Source organism: Elephantulus edwardii, unplaced genomic scaffold (genome assembly GCF_000299155.1).
Source record: "Elephantulus edwardii isolate Elephantulus edwardi_28Jun2011 unplaced genomic scaffold, EleEdw1.0 scaffold00096, whole genome shotgun sequence".
Classification (NCBI taxonomy): Eukaryota; Metazoa; Chordata; class Mammalia; order Macroscelidea; family Macroscelididae; genus Elephantulus; species Elephantulus edwardii.
The window spans coordinates 11,211,824-11,233,748 of NW_006399846.1; the positions used below are offsets into that span (position 1 = coordinate 11,211,824).

General features: G+C 36.1%; 1 protein-coding gene across 1 annotated transcript in view; it reads left to right on the forward strand.

Annotated features, from left to right (window-relative positions):
• The window catches only part of KDM5A (lysine (K)-specific demethylase 5A), a 138,588-nt gene extending 118,160 nt beyond the window's left edge, over nt 1–20,428 (forward strand). The window contains exons 25-28 of the mRNA XM_006891328.1: nt 2,969–3,128; nt 7,358–7,578; nt 9,284–9,694; nt 17,867–20,428. Of these exons, the coding sequence (XP_006891390.1) occupies nt 2,969–3,128; nt 7,358–7,578; nt 9,284–9,694; nt 17,867–18,073 (999 nt within the window). The 3' untranslated portion in view covers nt 18,074–20,428. The remainder of the gene's footprint in view (nt 1–2,968; nt 3,129–7,357; nt 7,579–9,283; nt 9,695–17,866) is intronic.
• The last annotated feature ends 1,497 nt before the right edge of the window (nt 20,429–21,925 follow it).

Sequence of the window (21,925 nt, forward strand, 5' to 3'; positions counted from 1 at the left end):
GGTGGAGGGACAGCACAGGAGAGGAAGGCCCTCTATGAGGTGGATTGATTCAGTGACTGGGATAATTGGGATGGGAGTGTCAGAGAGAGTGCGATTGGCACAGGACAGAGCGGAGTTTAGGGCTGTCGCAGGTGACTCGACGGCACATAACAGCAACAACAACAAATTTCATTATATGAATATGCCATAATTAATTTACTCATTATATTGTTGAAGAATATTTGAGATGTTTCCAGTAATGCTGTTGTGAATATTTTTTTAAAATTTTTTATTTTTATTTTATTATTTGCGTGTGTGTGTACCGTCAAATCAGATCTGACTGGTACAGGAGGAGATTGTCCCTGCTTCCCCGGCAGAGCATCTGGTGGATTTGAACCATGAGCCTCTAGGATTGTAGTGCAGCTTCTTGCCACTAGGCCACCAGAGCTCCCCGCTGTTGTGAATATTTTTGTGTATGTATTTTGGTGCACGTATGTATTGAGTATGGTATACTTTTTATTTTCACTCTAGGGTTAATGCATCTTAAAATTATCATATACTTCTCAGTTCATACTGGAGACCTTTTTTTTTTTTTTAACTTTTTGAATTCCTGCTGTCCCTTTTCACCATTATTTTCTGGACACTTCTATTTTGAAAGCTTCACAGTGAGTTTTTTTTGATGAATTATATTGAAGTAAGAGGTAAGGTTTTAAAAAAGGAGAGTAATTTAACTTAGAAGAATCATCTGGGAACTAAAGCAAGGATATTGTACTCACTTCCCCCTCCTTTCCTTTAAAGACAAAATTCTTGAATAGGTAAGAAGACCGTGTATGAAGGTCATAAAACCTTTTCCTCCCAAGTTGCCCTTTTCATAGCTAATCATTATTTTGACACAGCTAGATGCATGGAACATATCCTGTTTAGTTATGATAATTATGATAGTCCAATTAAAGCAAATCTTCCTCTTAGGTACTCCACAAAGAAAATCATAGTGAGGCTAAACTTGAAACTCTTGTCTCTTATCTCTTAACCTGCCTTTTTACATGTTGCTTCCCCCAGCACCTTTTTCTGTAAAGGGCTGGATAGTTAATAGTTTAGGCTTTGTAAACCACTTTTGGGCTCTGTTGCATATTCTTTATTGTTTTGTACAATCCTTTATAAATGTAAACGCTTGTCTTAACTTATATACCATAAAAAATAAGACTGCCAGTTGAAATTGGCACACTGGATATAGTTTGCCAGCCTTTGCTCAATCTGCTGGCTCCCTTCTACCAATTAAGAAGTATTAGAGAAAATGAAAAGGCCTGAGCAGTGAAAAGTGACTTGCTCTTTTCTGTTTCTTGCCCCATTCTTGTCATTCTTATCATCTGAACTTCATGCTTGCTTTCTTTAGCAGTAGCTACTGGTTCTCATTGCTCGTTTTTTTCTCCTACACTTCTAAAACTAACTATATCATAGTCACTTAGGATAAGAGAACTAATTGGCCAGCATGACCTCCTCTGATATCTGGGTCCTAGTCTATGCAGCACCTCTTCATGGTTAAGTTCTAATAACAGTACCCACTGCTCTCCTTTGTCCTCTCAAAGCCTAGAGTTGTTCCGTCTTTCCTGGAGTCTTGATCTTGATGTCACTGCAGTATTTCTTGTTTGTCTTTTTAGTCCTTAGATACATATGTAACCAGTTCCCCCATTTTGAAATCTTGCTATTGAAATATTTGGTGTGATTTCTCTCTTCTTGACTTGTGTGCTAATTACTAAAGCTATGTGTAGATGAGCTTGTAGGCATTTAACTGAATAAGAACATCATCTGAGCCTTCATTAGATCTGTATGTTGGAGTTCTAGGATATGAGTATTTCTGGTCAGGGTCTTTAGATTGCATTATGATGAATAGAAAATTAGAAAGTATGAAAAGAGATGTGCCTGTAAGATGTCACAGATGTGCTGCTTTCCCCTTCTTTAGTCCATTTTTAAATTTTGCTTTTAAAGGGTGAGGTACATTAACTTTTTGGTACAGGAAAAGGAAGTTTTTATAGGCTTTAGATTGTAGAAAGTAGATTACTTAATAGTAATTATTCTGTTGTTGTTAAGTGCTGTTAAGTCATAGATGACTCATAACGACCCTGTGAACAAAAGACCAGAACACTTGTATAACTTTCATCGTTTCTCCACGTGATAGAATTTCTGAAGGCAAGTATTTTAGAAGTGGATGCCACTCCTGCTTCCAAGCTTGTTTTAATTGGGGAGCTCTGCCAAACACTGTTCACCATGGGTAACCACTATTGTCTCCGGAAACTCTATGAATTTGGAGAAACAATGAAAATTATACAGGTGTTCAGGTCTTTTGTTCATAGCGTCACTGTGAGTCATCGACAGCTCCAGCACCTAACAACAAGAGAGTTGGTGTAGTAGATAGAAGGTGATGCTACCAAGACAGAGGTGGGTGATTTTAATCTGTGGCCCTCAGGCCTGTTGGTTTTTGTCAAATATTCTTCTAAGTGGTATAGCACTGGTCTGTCCATTTGCTGTACAGAGGTAACTCATGGTTGATTATTCTGTAGGTTTTGTATTTTTCTTCTTTTTAAGAGGCTTTATTCTTTTAGTTTTTTGCTTCTTTTTAAGAGCTTTATTCTTTAATTTTTTTTTTGCTTCACACTAGTCATTACTGATTTTTTTCTCCAGTTGATTTTTTTTTGTGATGTTTAATAGTAACAACACAGAAGAAAGTCCTGGCAATCTATTTCCAAATACCCAGCCATTAAAGACTCCAGGGAACATAGTTCTGCTCTGACACACAGGGGGTTGTCCTGAGTTTGAATGGAATTGGTGAAAATTGGGGTGAGGGTATTAGGTTTTTTGTTCTTTTCATTTTAATGTCATATTTTTAGTATGTTATAGTAGAAACTTTAATTGGAAATCTTGCATTTAGGTTTTTGTCAAAGGGTAAATTAAGTGTTTCTGATTTGAATGTCTCTTTTTGTTTATGTTTCAGGACACAGCCAGTGTGAAATCATCTAGTAGTCTGGAACCCAACCTTTTTTGTGATGAAGAAATCCCCATCAAATCTGAGGAGGTGGTAACTCATATGTGGACAGCACCTTCATTCTGTGCTGAACATGCTTATTCTTCTGCTTCTAAGAGTTGTTCCCAAGGTATTAATCTTTTATATTAAGATGGAGAAGAGCCGAAAAACATTGTCTTAATCAAGACTGTGAATTTCTTCTTAATAAAATATAATTCCTGGTCATGAAATACCAATAGAATCTGAAAGTTCTGTTTGGGTTAGGAAAAGTTAGCCTCTATATATATTTTCTAGATGATCGTCTGAAAATGTTCGAAATTATAGGATCTTAATGAGAAGAACAGTAGAGGCCAGCTAGTTTATTCCATGGTTTCTTTTAAGCCCCTAACATATAGTTGTTTAATTTACATTGATCATTACCAGTTGTTGAAGAAACTGGATGCTTTTCAAAATTATTCATTCTGGTTTTAGATACAGTTTTAATTGTTAGAAAGATTTATTTTTCTCTTGGTGGATGATTTCATTATTGTTGTTTTGTGCCATTGAGTTGACTACTACTCATAGCGACCCTGTGGACAGACAATAGCTCTGAACCTTGCCTTGTCCTGAGCCAACCTTACTGTCTCTGACACATCTACCTGCCCCCATTGCCACAGTCACTGTGTTAACCCACCTCATCCAGGGTCTTCCTCTCCTTAATGCAACTTACAGCCGCTGTGTCCAAACCAACTCAAAGCTGAACCTCCAGTGAGTTTTCAGAGATTGAAAATTTCCTGGGAGGTGATTGCCCTTTCTTCTTCTGAGGATCAACTTGTGGATTGGGACTGCTTGCCTTTGGGTTAACAGTGCAACTTCTTAGCTTCTAGACCACCAGACCTCCCTTAAAAGTGCATAGTATATACTGTTATGTGCTGTTGAGTAAGAACCAACCCATAGCTGACCCTCCAGCAAGTTTTCAGAGATAGTAAATTGCATAGGAGGCAATTGCCCATCTTTCTCCTGAGAACAGTTGGTAGATTCGAACTGTGTACTTTTGGGTTGGCAGTGCAACTCTTTACCATTAGGCCACCAGAGTTCCAAAGCATAATATAAAAGTGTTACATATTTTAATATTCTTAATATGTGCTTCATATTTTGTTATACCTAAAAATGAAGCACATGGTCAAGGTTGCTTGATGGCAAAGAGTTAAGTACCTGACTTCGCCATGGAATTGCAGTTGCTTTGTAAGCACCTGAAAGTTGGACATTAAATAAGGAAGACTGAAGAAGAATTGATGTCTTTGACTTGTGATACCATAGACTTTTCCAAGAACAAATACATCTCTCTTGGAAGAAGTACAACAAGGGTGCTCCTTAGAGGCAAGGATGGTGAAACATCATCTCATGTATTTTGTGCATATTCTCATAAGGTTTCAGTCCTTGGAAAACAACAGGAAATGTAGAAGGTATTCAGAAGAGAAGATGACCCTCAGTTAGGTAGATTGACACAATGACTTCACCAGTGTGCTTCAACATGGTAGAAAGTGTGAGAATGGCACAGGCTAGGGCAAGGTTTCAGTCTGTTGTTCATAGAGTCACTACGAGTTGTGGTTGCCTTAATGAAACTCACAGCAACAAAATGGAGAGAGAGGGCATGAGTTAAGAAGTTTCTGTCATACTCATTTTCCAAGTCCATAGACTTGATAAAGAACTACTCTTTTTTTAATAAATTTTTTTATCTTATTCTGGTTTGCTTTTCACCCTAGATCTTTCCCATTTTTTTTTACCCAACCCTCCCACTACACATCAAATTGTAGGACCCTCTGACTACCCCCTGCCCATCCTCACCACTCTGCTCCTACCTCCCCCTCCAGATACTCACACACTTTTTTTTAATTGATTTTAATTAAAGTTTACAGAGACTGAATTTCCATTCATTCATTGTTGCACTTTTCTCCCTGACCACCCCTTACCCCCAGTTCGCTTTTATTTTTGAAAAGTAAAAGAAAAAATCTTTCATTGATATTCAGTCTCTCTCCCCAAATCCACTTTACTATGCTATCTTCATTCTGGATTCCTATCATAACAATAATATCTAATCATATATCCCTTTTAAACAGTTTTCTCCCTCATCTGTCAATGCAGTATACATTCTTTGTCCCATCTTTCTCAGTCTCCCCCAACCCCTCCGTCAGTCCTCTTTTATAACAGTGGCATTATGCCATATTTGTCTTTTTGTGACTGAGATATTTCACCCAACATAATGTCCTCCACGGTTACCCATTTTGTGTAATATTTCTTGAGTTCCTTGTTTTCCAATGCTGCATAGTATTCCATTGTGTGACTATACCAGAGCTTCTCTGTCCATTCATTTGTTGATAGGCGAATCCTCATACACATTTTACTAGTTATCCTTCTATTTCTACAATAATGGTCTTGCACAGTATTTGTCCTAATGAGAATGAGTTAGTTCATTTAGCATAATACTCTTCAGTCCCTCCCAAATTAGGTAGTGATTTTCAAAATCATTGCTCCTGTGTGCTGCATAGTATTCCATTGTGTGAATGTACTGAACTTTCTCAGTCCATTCAATTCTGCTTGGGCATTTGGGCTGTTTTTGTGTTCTTGAAATGGTAAAAAAATGCTGCTGTGAATATTGGTGTACAAATTTCCATTGGTGCCCTAGTTCTCATTTCCTTGGGGTAGATTCCAACCAGTAGAATACCTTGGTCATATGGAATTCTATGTTCAGCTTTTTGAAGAAATTCCAAACTGCCTTCCAGAGTGATTGTGCCATTTTACAATCTTACTAACAGTGTATAAGGGTTCCTATGTCTCCACATCCTCTCCAGCATTTATTATGTGATGCCCTGCTAAACTTTGCCACTGCTACTGGAGTGAGTTGGTTCCTCATTGTGTTTTTGATTTGCATTTCTCTTTTTGCCAGTGCTTTTGAGCATTTCTTTTTTTTTCTATAATTATATTTTATTAATTTTCATAAACATTTACAGAGATTTTGGGTTTCCATTCATTCATTGTTGCACTATTCTCTCTACCCTCCTCCCAGTTTGTTCTTGTCCAAATGCCACAGTGCTTGTCAAAGCCAGTTCTGATTAATCTTCTTTGTCAGTGTGTCCTTTGCCATTCCCTATCACTCCTCCCTGAGAGAGACTTCACCCTGAGTCATAAGGAAAAGGGGATGGCGTATTCTCTTAGCTACTTCCTGCTGAAAAGGGACGCTGTGGGTTTCAGGGTGAAGATCTTCTCTCACTACTCTAAAGGGCCCCTTTGGCAGTAGGAAACACATAGACTATTATGGAGATTGATTTTGGGATTTAGATGCACTCTTATTGATTGTGCTTGGTCGTACATGTTCATATCCTTGAAGATGTGTCATGGGGGTGTTGCAACCTAGAAGACACAAATTTGACTAACAAGTTAAAAGTACATGAGTCAAAAATTATGGAAAAGTAAAAGAAAAGATTCTTTCATTGTTTTACAAACCCTCCCCCAGGTCCCCTCCACCATGTAGCCCTCGCTCTAGACTCCTGTGATGACAGAAATACCTAGTTATATATCTCTTTTAAACAGTTTTCTCCCTCCTCTGTTTCAGTGCAGTATACATTATTGAACCCATCTTACTCAGTCTCTCCCCAACCCCAAGGACAGTCTTCATTCTACAACAGTGGCATCATGTAATATTTGTCCTTTTGTGACTGGGATATTTCACTCAGCATAATGTTCTCCAGAGTCAACCATTTTGAATAATATTGCATGAGTTCCTTGTTTTTTAATGCAGCATAGTATTCCATTGTGCGAATATACCACAGCTTCTCTAGCCATTCGTTTGTTGATGGGCACTTAGGTTGTTTCCAACTCCTTGCTATTGTGAACAAAGCTGCAATAAACATGGGTGTGCATATATCTGCTTGGATGTCAGCTATGGTCTCTTCAGGGTATATTCCCAGTAGTGGAATTGCTGGGTCAAATGGTATCTCTATTTGCAACTTTTTGAGAAGTGAGCATTTCTTAATGTTCAAGTGTCTTCCTCTGTGAAAAGTCTTTCCATGTCTCTTACTTATTTTGTAGTTGGGTTATCAGTCTTTTTCTTGTGGAGGCCCTGTCCATAAACTTGTACATACAAGTTTAACTAATTCCACCTTCCTTGTCTATAGTATAGATTTGATAAGGAACTTAAAAAAAAAAATACCAAAAACCACCAACAAAAAGCCTAACCTAGTTTTTTTGAATGAACTTTGAAACTTTAAATGTTTTTGTTCTGTAAATATGTGTTTGATACACACATTATAGTTTTTAAAATAGTTTTAATGATTTTGTTTTGTGTGATGATTTTGAATTATTGGTTGGTTGTTTTTAAAGGTTCTAGCACCCCAAGGAAACAACCTAGAAAGAGCCCTTTGGTGCCACGGAGTTTGGAACCTCCAGTGTTAGAGTTGTCACCTGGAGCTAAAGCCCAACTTGAAGAACTTATGATGGTTGGAGATCTCCTAGAAGTATCTCTGGATGAGACGCAACACATATGGCGGATTTTGCAAGCCACACACCCACCTTCAGAAGATAGATTCCTGCATATAATGGAGGTATGAATTTAAAGCTTACCTTGAACAGTGGTTTTAAAATTGTTTATAATTTTCTGACTTGTTGGAGATCACTAATGCTTGAGTAGACAAAACTCAGACTCTTCTACTCAATTAAGCCAAAATAATTCTGCCTTATGATTTTCTTTTGTTGAGGTTTTATGTAACATCTAATTTGAAAACTAGGTCATTTAAAATGACATAATTTGCTGATGTATATTTGGCTGTAATATTTTAAGTTTATCATATATGTGTACTATATGTTTTAGGATGTTATATATGTATTTTTATATACACATGTGTGTATATATATTTATTTGAGTGAAAGTTTACAGAGCAAATTGATTTTCCATTCAACAGTTCCTAACATTTTGCTTTATAACACTGATTACAATACCATCAATGTAATACCATTTTACGAAATTTTTTCCTTGTGCCTACTATTCTCCTTCATCCTTCTTTTCTGTCAAGCCTTTGAGCTTTATCCGTGGGGAAATAGCTTCCCATTTGAATGTCTACAACCCTAGTGTAAGTTTACTTTACAGTCTTATCTGTTCTGTAGCTGAAAGTTTTAATCATGTGGGTGAGCTTAACCTCAAGCTTAAAAGCCTTAGTCTTGGGGTTTCCACGAGTCTTTATCAGACCATTAAGCCTGTTCTTTTTTAAAATTATTACTGTTTTGAGTTTTGTTTCATAATCTCTGCTCTGCTCTGCTTTTGAATACTCAAAAAACTAAAACTGCAAACTCACTGCTAATGAGTCAGAACCAACTCATAGCTGACGATTTAGCTATGCATGGGAGGAGATTGCCCATCTTTCTATTTTGGAGTCATTTGTGCATTCACACCACCTGAGAGGCACCACCTTTAGGTTGGCAGTGCAACTCCCAACTCACTGGACCACCAGAAACTTCTATTGTGATCCCTGTCAGAGCACCTAGCAGAGCTGGACAACATCTTGTTCTTTAGACCTTTGGATTAATCATTCTCTTGCATCTCTGATTTTTATTTATTTTTATTTTTTTTTTTTTAGAATTTTCATTCTTTGCACAGAAGACCAGTAGTTGCACCTTACATGGCGACTTGCAAGCTTTAAGTCTCAGTTGCTACTTAACAAAGTAGAATGTAAAACAATGTCTTTGTAGACTGTGTAATGCCAGTTGGCCTAAATGTCCCTAAGGCAGTACTATTGTTTAGCTATAATGTTTAATTCCTGTAAAGAAAGTGATGTTTTGGGATTGAAAGCTACCAGATTAGAACACTCTCTTTAATGTTCTTACTACAAGGCTTCAAGTTGGGTGCATGCGTCTATAAAACCCTACCAAGCCCTGGACAGAAAAAAACCTCACTGATACCAAGACAGATTTAAAGATGTGATTAATATGCATTAACACTGAATGCTATCTCAAACCCACTGCTGTTGAGTCACTTTCACTTTATAATGCCCCTTCACCAGGTTTCCAGAGCTGTAAGTCTTTATGGAAGGAGAGGATCATCTTTTTCCCTTGGAGCAGTTAGTGGATTTGAACTCGTGACATTTCAGTTAGCATAACATATAAGGCACTATGCCAGCAGAGACCCCCTTCCCCAAAGTAATCTGAAAGACAAAACTATTTTCTTTTAGAGCTTATCTTTATTTTATACTATTATCTTTAATATTCTTTTCTTGAAGTGTCTTGAAAGTTGTTTCTGATTTTGTATCTTTGAAGGATGACAGCATGGAAGAGAAACCATTAAAAATAAAAGGGAAAGACTCTTCAGAGAAGAAACGGAAACGGAAGCTAGAAAAGGTAGAACAGCTTTTTGGAGAAGGAAAACAGAAGTCTAAAGAGTTAAAGAAAATGGATAAGCCAAAAAAGAAAAAATTAAAATTAAGTGCTGATAAATCAAAGGAGCTAAACAAACTGGCCAAGAAATTAGCAAAAGAAGAAGAAAGAAAGAAAAAGAAAGAGAAAGCTGCTGCAGCCAAAGTTGAATTAGTGAAAGAAAATACTGAGAAAAAGAGAGAGAGAAAAGTACTGGACATCCCCTCGAAGTATGACTGGTCAGGAGCAGAGGAATCTGATGATGAGAATGCAGTGTGTGCAGCACAAAACTGCCAAAGGCCCTGCAAGGACAAGGTGAGTCCAGAGGTTGGTAGTCAGTGTCTGAGAGGGAAAAGACCAGTAGTCATGGAGAGAGATGTTTGCCATCATGATAATTTGGTTTGGAGTCTCCAGTTTGAGTTTCCAGCATAATCTGCTTTCTACTGTTTCTTTAAAACTGTTTTTGAATAATGAGGCTCTTATTATCAGTGGTCTGACAGTCATCTATCAGTGTTTTAAAAATCATATAATTAATGAACATAGTGAAACAGCTGAAGCAGAGAGAAGCTATATGGCAACCCCTCACAAGCTTTTCTTACACAGTAGACAGTATGTTTTTGGATTGGTCAGAAAATAAAATACGTTGTCAGTCACAGTGGCCTTACGTAATTTTGGGCCAAGATTCTAAAAGCTGTAGAAAATTACATTAAGAGTAAATTGTCTGAAGGCTGAAAAAAAACCTAAGGTATTAATTCTTTCCTTTTGGCCTCTAATTCATACTCAGGCCTATGTATACACACTTAGATAAAATATGATTTTTTTTCAAACCACGAGCTTATTAAAACCTGTGAAACTTACTAGTTTGGCTATATTGAGAAACTGTGCAGCCTCACTTTCTCATAGAGATAAACCTTTAATGGTCTTAGAATTTGTCTGCTTTAGTACATGTAATCCTGTCTTGGTATTCACCTGTAGTCATAGCCTTTTTAAAGAATTTTTCAGGTTTCATAAATTATAGATGAAATCTTCAGATGGCCCACATTTTAAACAACACTCTACCTTAAATTGCTATTTTTACCCAAATATAAACGTGAACTATTCAAATTCAATAGAGGTCTTCAGCAGATAGTTCAGAGCTTTAAAAGTATTATTTAAATCTTTTCAACCCTATATTTTAGGTACAGTAATTAAATGACACTCTATGGATAAAATTGTCTATATAAACTTCTCAAAAAGGTAGAGGACTTTATGAAAAATGCTAGTTAATTTAATGAGTGAAGGCATTTGTGATGGTTCCCAATATGATTATTAATAAATTCATATTTAAAATGGTGTTTATTATGCTCATTATTTATCCCTGGGTACCTAGAATTTTTATATCTCCTCAGTTTGAAAATATGAGCAGAATAAACACAGCTGTATCACTGTTTCTTGCAGGTTATACTTTGTCTGTTAAATACTTGAATACTTTCAGAGCTTTAGGGGGACAAAGGCTACCTCATCTAGCCTCTTTATTTTACAAATGATGAAATTATTAGGACTTAGTGAAAAGAAATGGTGTGGCCATAGTTATAGAGATAATTGGTGATAAAACAAAAAATAAGACAGCCTGGTTCCTTAACTCCCAGACTGACTTCTGTCCACTTATATCTGCATCCAAGCAATATTGAGGTGCAAGTACAAAAACACATACCAAAACTAATTGAAACATGTAAACAGTAAATACAGAGATTTCCCATTATTTTTTTGGCAAATACATAGCAAAAAAAATTCCCATTGTTTCATTATGAAGGACAACAGCTACACACATTTTAGTTTGATTCTTCCTATATAGTCTGTTTTATGTGGTTGTCATACTTTTAAGCAGTTTTGTGAATATGTTATGCATTTATGTGCTACTTTTCTCTTTCAGAAATTGATAGGAAGGTTAATTGTCTATAAAAATGAAAGGGTTTGCAACTCAGTTGACAGAATCTTCTCCCTTTTTATTTTTTCTTTAATTAGTTGTATGGTAGTTTTAGTGAGATTCAGTGATTTTTTTTTTTTTTTCATTTTCAAAAAATTTTTCTACTAGTTTATATACAAATTCGAACAAATTTTTTCAATTTCTCCTACCCCTTCCATCAAATTGTACAATCTGATGGTTAATCTGCCCTTCCCCTGCACATCCACATCCCTCTGCTTCCAGACTCTCCCACACCTCTTAGATCCTTATACTCATTCTACAATAATGGTTTTATACAATATTTATCCTTGTGGGACTTAGTTCACTCAGCATAATTCTCTTCTTATTAAAGCATTCCTATCACCCTCCTTTCAATTCTTGCTTATATTCAAGGTAAATCACTTATGTGTTTTATGCTTTTCTCCTTTATTACTTCAGTAGTAACTCCTCTCTCCCTTCCTCTACCTTTAAAATATGGTTCCGTTAATTTCTTAGTCTCTTTGTCTTGTGTCATATAAATCCTTGAGGGTCATGCTTTTGATTGTGCTTTTTCATGTGCTATAAAACGTAAATTAATACTTGCCCTGTTTGCTTCAGGATCCTCTGATGGTGTAGCCCTGTAGGGAGTTGCACTGCTATCCCAAAGGCTGTGCCTCTCAGCAGTTCAAGTCCACCATTGGCTTCAACTCTGAGGAAGATGGACAGTCTCTTCCCATGGGTTTACAGCCTTGGAAACCCAATGGGGTTCAGCTGTGAATCAGTTCTGACTAGCCAGCATTGAGGAGTATTTGTAGTAGGCTATTTCCTTAGTAGGGTTATGAGGATAGAGTGAGATAATTTTGTTATCCGAAAACATGCAATCTGTATGTTGTGATCATTACTTTTAAATAATTCCTGAGATTTACTGCTAACTTTGTAGGAGGATGTTGTGAACCATCGAGTTGCAACTGACCCTTAACTGATCCTCCTGTGGGTTTTCAGAGTCTAATTGCATGAGAGGAGACTGCCCATCCTTCTCCTGTGGAGCAGCTAGTGGCCTTGAACAGCATGCCTTTGGGATTGCAGTGACGTTTCCTGTTACTAGACCATCCAAAAATCTAAAAAGTGATCATCTACATTTTAAAAGAAACTTAGCCGAATATTCAGAGAAAATGTCTTTTTAAAAAGTTTTAAAATATGAGAAATAAAACAGTGTGTGCCTTCACCTGTCATTAGCTTACATAAAACGAAACTTGCTAAGTTTTATAATTCTATAAACCCAAACAAGACCCTTTCCAGCAAATCAATTCTATTCTGACTCTCAGCAACCCTATAGGACAGAGTAGAACTGCCCCATACTGTTTCAAAGGCTGTCAATCGATATGGAGGTAGATTGCCATGTCATTCTCTCAAGAAGCAGCTGGTAAGTTTGAACTGCCTACCTTTTAGTTAGTAGCCACCTGCTTTACCAGTGCACCACCACTGGTGTCCTCTAGAGTGTGTTAAATAACACAGATGATACCTGTTTATAAATGTTTTGCCTGTTTATAATTTATAATGACAGAAAGATTTATTTTTTAAATTATGGTTCTTATTTTACTTTATCAGTTTTCTAGATAGCCTATTTCTTTGAAAATATTTTAAAGAAATTTATAGCTTTCTCAGTTTGTAGTATTTACCTAAAAAATGAGACTAATGTATGGCCCACAGATTCAAAACAACCATGAACACTTAAGTTTTTTTTTAAGAAGCAGTTTATATTCTTCAAAGTACCATGCAGCAATAAATATTTTCTAGAATTTATAATTTTCTTAAATGTATTTTAACCATTTTAAAAACCAGTAACTTTGCTTTTCCCAATTATAAGTTGAGAAAAATTCCAAAGAATTAGAAGATGGAGATAGAAGATACTTAAGTATTACCTGCCTCAATTTCAAGATATTTTAGAAAGAGAAAAGAAGAATAAAATTGGAATAATATAAAATATTTTAAAGCCATCAGTTATTAACTTTCTGTAGAAATGAACTTTACAAATAATGAACAGCTTTGTTCAGAAGATCAGGGGTTTTTTTGTTTTTGTTTTTAGGAATCTTTTTTTTTAAATTTTTTTATTTTTTAGTTTTATTATTTTGTGTGTGTGTACCGTCAAATCAGATCTGACTGGTACAGGAGGAGATTGTTCCTCCTTCTCCAGCAAAGCATCTGGTGGATTTGAACCGTGCCTCTCTGGGATTGCAGTATACCTTCTTGCCACTAGGCCACCAGAGCTCGCCAGAAGATCAGTTTTATAGTTAAGAATCCTTTACCCCTAAACTCTCTTTTATTTAATATTATTGCTACCAAGACTAAATAAAGTTCATTTGAAGGAATAAGTTTTTTGAGGATCATATTTAAGTAATATTTTATTGAATTAAAATAAATAGGTTATCATTTCACTTATAAAAAATAACTGTTTTCCTCCACCTTTTTACCTTCATATCATATGCTTATTTCTTTATTCTTTTTTACCCAACTTTTAGACTGAGTTTTACATGGTAAATAAAGAGATTAAGTTTATAAACTTGGATCTCTCAGCTTGTACTCTTTATTAGCCACTGTGCTTTTAAAAAGATATTTGTGGTATTGTGGTATTACCAAAGTATTTGCATAGTGTTGTTTTTAATCAGTTCTTGTCTACTAGTAGGTAATCAAAAGGTGAATTACCTAAATATGTATAATGCACATATACAAAGTATAGTGATATTGAGATAGAGTAATTAAATGTCCCAGTTTGCCTGGAATTTCCTCTCATTTTTAGTTGTAACTTTCCTAAATTTGGGGAAACATCTCAGTCCTGCACAGACAGGAAGGGTTGGTCACCTAGTCTTTAGAACACCAGAAAAATAAACACACAGATTTGGAACATCTGTTATGCTGTAGTTCTCTGAGTTGTTTTCATATCTGGCTTTTGGAAGGAATCTTGGTACGAAAGAGACTGAATGCCAAAGTAAAAGCTCGCTTGAGTAAGTTAGGAATCACACTGAACAACCAGGTTTTCTTTTTCCCTCAGTGCAATAATAATATGCTCCTAAGAAATGAACAGATGATAAGATGCCAAATATTTTTCCGAATTAAAAATCTGACAATATGCCAAATATTTTTCTGAATTCAGAACCTGAAATCACATGAAATTTCAAGTGTAGTTCCTCTATGTAATATATTTCTCATATATTTTACTTAAATCTGAACCTAGTAACCTATTTGTGAATAACTGAAAATCTCTTAACACTTAATATTAAAACAGTTTATAGCTATTAAAGTTTTTAATAGTTATTTTGTTATTCATTGTGTGTATCTCATAGCAGTGATGAAAAGGGAAATTACTAACACTGAACAACTAGCCAAATTGTTTGTTTTTGAGTTTTCAGATTATTACTACATAATCTGTGGTCTCTGTACCCAGAGTCTTCTGTGGAGTCAATTTGATACTCCAAGCTTTAGCCTTGGTTTATGACCCCAGAGGCTTTTTCAAACAAAGTAAGTGATAGTGATTGAACATGATCAAAAGGTAACAGGAAGATTGGTTTGGTGGAGATTTTTTCCCTTCTGCCAAACTATCAGTGTAAATTGTTATTTAATCTGTAGGCCAGGATAGATAGAATCTGAGTACCAGTGTTGTACTAAATCAAGTACTCTTTGAGTACTAAATTACATACTGTTGTAATGATTGGAGTGCTAGGGTTAGCAAGGAACTTCCAGCCAAAATCACAACAGGGGGAGTGTTACATCATCTTCTTTATTTGAAAGAGATGGTTGGTATGTTTCATCTGGGGACATTGGAAGCTAGTGGAGTAGAATTCTATTTTAAAAAGCATGAGAGTATTCCTGGTGGCAAATACTGTTGAATTGGTAGCTTTGTTGTGAATTAGCATGAATGAGGACAGGGCTAGATGATGAGGATTAAAGGTAAGGATCATTATTTTTTACCATTGAGTCAGATCCAGCTCATAGCTGACTCCCAGCAAGTTTTCAGAGGCAGTAAATCGCAAAGGAAGAGATTGCCCTTTTTTTCTCCTGTGGAGCAGCTGTTGTATTTGAACCATGTCCTTTTGGATTAGCAGCGCTGGTCTTTGCCACTAAAACACCAATGTCAGCTGATTTAGAACATAGCTTTGAACTGATTCATTCCAGTCTGAACTTTTGTTGAGAACTTGCCTTTCCACTCTAGATATGTGCATCAGAATCTACTTATTAGTAGAATTTTTGTTAAGGATCACCTGGGGATCTTTTTAAATGTAGTAGTTTTTGATTCAGTATATATGGATAAAAGGGCGTTTTCTTGATGGAGGATCAGACCACACTCAACCAATTTGAAGTTCTGGTTTAAGAGACGCATGATAAACAGGATAATGCTGCAAACCTGGGAATCCAAAGGAATAAGTCATAATCTTGTTCTAGAAATTAGAAAGTGTAAAAAAAAAGAAATTAGAAAGTATTCTTTTAGCATCTTCCAGATAGCCCAGCTGCTCCAGTTGTTATTGTGTTGTGGAATCTATTACAACTCATAGCCACCCTGTACAGAGTAGAACTGCCTCTTGGATCCAGTTTGTTGTTATTTGCCAGATGAGTCAGAGCCAACTCGTAGCTGACCCTTCAGCAGGTTTTCAGAGGCTGTAAGTTGCACAGGAGATTGCCCATCTTTCTCTCAGTCACTGGTGAATTAAAACTACATGCCTTTGAGTTGGGAATGTACTTCCTTACCTCTAAACCACCAAAGGATCCAGTAGTTGTTATGTGTCATTGAGCCTAAACCAACTCCTAGTTACCTTCCAGCAAGTTTTTATTGGTGTTTTTAACCCCCCAGCAAGTTTTTAGATGTTGTAAATCATATGGGAGGTGATTACCCATCTTCTTCCTGCAGAATGACTGTTAGATTCAAACTAACTTTTTTTGGGGTTGGCAGTACAACTCCTTTCCCATTAGGCCACCAGAGGTCTCAGCACTTTGTAAATCTCCACCTGCTTTCAGTGCCGTTACTTTTACTTTGTTACGCAGAAGACACTATCTTCATTTCCTAGCTAATGCAGTTTGCCACAAGAACATTTTGATCAAAAGTAGACACTATAGGTAAAATTACAGAAATGCATTTCCTTTAGGAAGGTATTAATATCTCCACTGTATCCCAGTCACTGAACTCTGTGCTTTGCCATACATTATTTAATTTGATCATGTTAATAACCCTGTAAATTAGAGATTATCTCCATTTTCCAGATGAGAAACTTGAGCCAAAAGGAGATAAAATTATTTGCTTCAAATTATATATTCATGACAGAGCAGCGTCAGAACTCAGGACTTTTGAATAAGCTAATTAATCTTTCTGCTCCATAGCACTCTTGAAGTCTGGACTAGGAATGATAAAAGCATAAATATTATTTTGACAAATTATTTCTTCCCATCTTTTTTATTAGAACTCTAGAAAACTGCTAACATGACTGTTGTTTTTGATCATTTGTATAGTATGGAAACTCATTTCAGAATCCACTCAGTTCCTCTTAAACATATTCACAGAACCAAAACTTCCCTCCTCTGTCTTTTCTCATGTCTGTACTGAGGGACTTTCTTGGATTCCTTTCTACTTCTTTCTTTGATACCTGGTAAAGCTAACTGTTTTAACTGGATTACTCTATTGCCAGTGAACTTACCAACCTTTGCAGCAAAGAAAGGAAGAGTAGTTCTTTTAATATTAAAACTTCTCGTCTGCTGTGGCATTAGCTAAAAAGACGACCACAGTTACCTTCTAAATCTAAAAACCCAAAGATGTTTTTGCTGACTCTTGGTCTAAGACTTAAAGTTCTGAAACTATAGTCACTTTCTAAGCCCTATATTCTTTGAAGGTTTAAGTTTGCCTGACATTTGCCACCAACCTATCAGTTTTCCTGACTAATTTTGAATCCCAGAGTGAGCTATTGACCTGTGTCTTTGACTGTTATAATTGGTTAATTTGTAAGATTTGACCTCTGATATTTGCTAACTTTTTATAGGGAGTTGTATTTGTAACGGAAGAAGAGAAGAATAAAAAATATTAGTTTTAAAAGTGGCCTATGTGACTGCTTTTCTAAAAAGGTATTTAATGCTCTTAGTACTTTGGCTTATCTCTTTGAAATAAAGCTAATATGCAGGATTGCCTTCACGTTGTACTCTTTCTTTCTTGATTGTTAATTGCATTGTATTAGAGCCTAGAAATTGTTAATATTAGCTAAATCTACTTGGCTGCTCTATTAGAAGTTCCTTTTTTGTTGAGTTTTTCCTCAAACATGTTTCTGCCTCACAAGAAGCCCCAGGTATTCATGAGGAATGGAGTACCTAAGAGGCCTAGTTTTGTGGACACGCTATGGTAAATTATAATTTTGGGGTATTAACTTCCCAGCTTCTTTCTTTAAAAAATAACCCCATAAGAAGTCATTGTCTCTCTCTGGACATCCCAATTGTTTGCTATAATTTCAGCCAAGAAAGCTCTTTGATTTGCTTTTCTTCTAGGCCTAATGTTTATGTGACCTAAACACTCCCAATCTTGTCTCCTACAGGTAGACTGGGTACAATGTGATGGTGGCTGTGATGAGTGGTTTCATCAAGTTTGTGTGGGTGTCTCTCCAGAAATGGCAGAAAATGAAGATTACATCTGTATAAACTGTGAAAAGAAGCAAGGGCCAGATAGCCCGGGTCAAGCACCACCTCCTTCCTTCATAATGAGCTACAAATTACCAATGGAGGACCTTAAGGAGACCAGTTAGCACATGCTTGGTTAGTTTGGGGCATGGGGAAAAATGGTCCACATTGAGACTTTATTCATCAAATGAAGTGGTTTAGAGCCACTCAGAAGAATGTTGCTTCCAAAGATCAATGGCCTTCAGAGAAAGTCCTTTTAGTATAGGCTTCCTGTTTGCATATGCAGTGTGAGCCACAGATCTGTGCAGAGGGTCCCTTCATTGATTCAGCAGCCAGCATCTCAGTTCATTTGCTCCCTCTGAATGTGGTGTGCTGCATGAAAGCCAAGCACTTGATTGAGCTCTAGGGTGGTTGGTTAGCATTAGTACATTGGTGTGCTAGCATGGTGGGTAGAATGTGACTTATGGCCAGTTAATATTAGCTAGAGGCTTACAACCTAAGGACAGCACCATTTGAAGGCAAGCATATTGCCTGAATTTCCTTATATGGCCTACTTGGAGAGAAATGAGAGTAACACTTCCACTATTGATGGGCGTTTAATGTACTATGGATACAGCTAGGAAGAACAGGACTGAAATTAATCTACTTAGAAGTCATGGAATAATAGCACAGTTTATAGACCTCTGTTGTGTGAACTAAGAAGAAAGCCCCAAGTAAGTCTCTCGCCATATGGGGAAAAACATCTTTTCTTCCTAAAGAGGAGGATCCCAACTAGGTCAGAAATTTGACTAAATTGGATTATGGGAAGAAGTGGTTTTCTAATTTCAACAAAAGGAGCATTTTTAGACATTAAGAAGTCAGATCTCTTGGATCTGCATATTGGACAAGAGCAGGTACATGGATCCATGCTTCTGTGAGAGAGAAGATAAATCAGAATGTCTTACTGAGCTGCAGTGGTGCATGCTTTCTGGGGAAACCTTCATTCACAAATATTCTAGACACCAACAGGCTTCAGGCATGGCCATGAGCAAGACCAGCAATTTAATAGCTTTTTGCCTTGCAGCCTTCACCCCAGTGTCTGCTGTGTCCAACACTGGCCATTTCTGATTGTGGTCCATGAGTGACAACAGATGCTGTTAATCCCCATGGCTTTATCAGTCAGAAGATGTGGGGTTGTAGTACCTCTGAGTGAAGAGGTTTTAGTAAATCCATTTAAAAAAAAAAAAAGACTTGTTTTTACTTTTTCTAAATGTCTCTGACTACTGACTGTTCTATAAATAGATTATTTTTCTTTTTTAATATACATTTATGAATATATATATATATTTACTGTTACCAGCAGCTTAAGACAGAGTTTCAGCATCTATTTGGAGACCTGCTTTTTTTTTTCTTCTTTTTTAATAAGAAAACCCATTCCTTACTTGTAGTGCAGGGAGCTAGCATTCCCTTCTTTCTAGCTCAACCAGATCTTCCTTCTTGCTTTTATTTAAATAGATAATTTTATTTCTTTTATGTGTTGAGATACGTCTTTGTCTTTTGGGAAACTTGCTGTTACTCCAGTCTCTGGTGGCAATTTTTGTTTTGTTTTTAAGTGAATGTTTGAAGCTCTGGTGCTGTGTCCTCATCTCTCCTATGCTGTTCTTTGTTTTTGTTTGGGTGTTTGTTAGGTAAGCTGTATGTAAACTCTTTTTAAATGTGGGCTGATTTTTTTTTTTTAAAGGAGTAGAGGGAATCCTGCTGGAGGAAATATTGTAGTGTTTCGTCTTCACTTTTCTGTGTCCCTATATTTTGGATTAAAAAAAAAAGTGTGGTTTTACTTAAATTCATCAGTCTACCTTTTAAAAAGGGATAGTGCGATGAACCTAGAGAACAACTTTAGGTCTCCTCTTTCCTTTTTGCCCCAATCATTTAAAAAGAAATGTCTTCTAGTAACTAGAAGCAAAATGTACTGTCCAGTTACAGGTTGAGTGGGTATGAGATTTAACTCAAAAGGCATTTTACTAAAAAACAAAACAGTCCCCCTCCCCTTTTCCTATAAAGTCCAGTTTCTGTAAATGCTTGCTTTCTCTGTGGTTAATAACTATCCCTTTTTCAGTCATCCTTCTCTTAATACTATGTAACACTTGAAGTGTTTTGACTTGTTAAGAGTTTAAATGTTACTGTGCATGTGTCTTTGAGATCTCAAGTAAGTGAGTGTATGACTCCAGATTTCAGTGGAAATTGCAAGGTAACTAACCAACATCATGTTTTCTTTAGCCAAATAATATAAAGATTCTATCATTTAAGAATTTAATGTGGTTGATAACATGGAAGAGAGGACAATACGATTTTGCCTTTTGATCTCTGTAAATCCCTTCAAGTACTTGTGGGTTAAAAGTTGAATGCAATTTTAAGTGATGGCTTCCTAGAATACCTTTTAATATTTTCTTTTCCTAATCATCCACTAACTATGCCTTCATGAGAGCACTGAAGATGATGTGGCTATTAAAATGTTTGACTTCTGGAATGCGTTAGATGGAGATGAGTGGCTGATTGGGAATAATTCATGTGTTTCCTATTTATTCCTGCTGGGGATATGAGAAAAATAGTCTGTCTCCAGCCAAAGTTATCTTTAGACATTTTTTAACTTAAATATATGATTTAACTGAAACGCTGGGATTTTCTGTATTTATTTGAAGAAAGGAGAGGATTTGGTCTCACTCCTGCCCACAAATTTAGACCAAAGGTGAGAAAAATAAGAGAAGTCATTAAAAAAGACAACAGATTATATATATATAGATATAAGTCTGTAATTTACAAATCATGAACTAAGACTGTTCTGTTTAAAGAAATGCTGGTGTAATAATAGATAAAGCATTCTTTTCAACCAGAGAAAATTACTTATTTGCAACTTACTTACTCTATTCAGTATTGTAATGTTTTGTGTTAAAATGTTATTTAAAATGGTTCCCTACCTTCCATCTCCCACTTCTTTACAGTTACTATTTTAACGTGTATGTTTAATCCTTGTAAAAGTTATTTCTCAGTATCTTCATTTTAAAATAAACTATTTTTGGCAAAGATTATGGAAAAATGCGAAGGGCACAGCTGATCTTGTCCAAGGGTAGGTTATTTGAAGTGTGCAGATCTTCACCTTTACAGGTACAGCGGTAGCATTCGTAGGTATCTTTCTTGGGAGTCATTCCCTCCCTTATGTTTATTTCATTTCCTGCAACAAAACCAGTAATGAGGTGGAAATGCTGGGCAACTAAGTAGGCTTTTGTCTTAGCTTCTGCACACCAGCTTAGTTCTGTATGATTCAAATTTGTGCCAAAAAAAAAAAAGACAACAATGTCACATTTGAAAAAGCAAATAAATATTAAGTCAGTAATTGCCCACTATGTATTTTAGTAATTAAAAATGTGCTAAAGAGTGATGAGCTGTATTATCAGCACAATTGTACCTTGCTTTACGTCTGTTCTTTTCTGCTTTTAGCTAACAAGTTCCCTAAGCAATTACAGTTGATGTGTTGCTTTTCTTAAATTTTAGATTCCATATGCAGTTTTCAATGCATTTGAGGATCCCTGCTTATCAGGATTTTATAGTGTATCAGCAGGTATTTAGGAGATTAAAAGAAAGGGAAAAAACTAGAATGTCCTTCTTTCCAAGATTGGGATTACCTGAATTTTAAAGAGAGGAAGGTAATGAAGAAGAAAAGAAGACTACTTGGAGTAGGTTTTGAAAATTAAAAATGATGAGAAAAATAAGCCATTCAGTCCCAAATACAACCAGGTTCAGTAAGTTTCACATGCTTCCTGTGTGTGTAGAAACTAATTTTTGTACTAGGTTCTTAAATTTGTAAAAGAAAAGAAGGCAATTTTCTTTTAATTTTTAAATTAGAACAAAGGACTAAATTGGGTAAGACTGTACCGAGTGGTATATACAGCACAAAATGGTAAGAATGGATGGTAATAATAGTCTGGATATGCCGTTTCCTT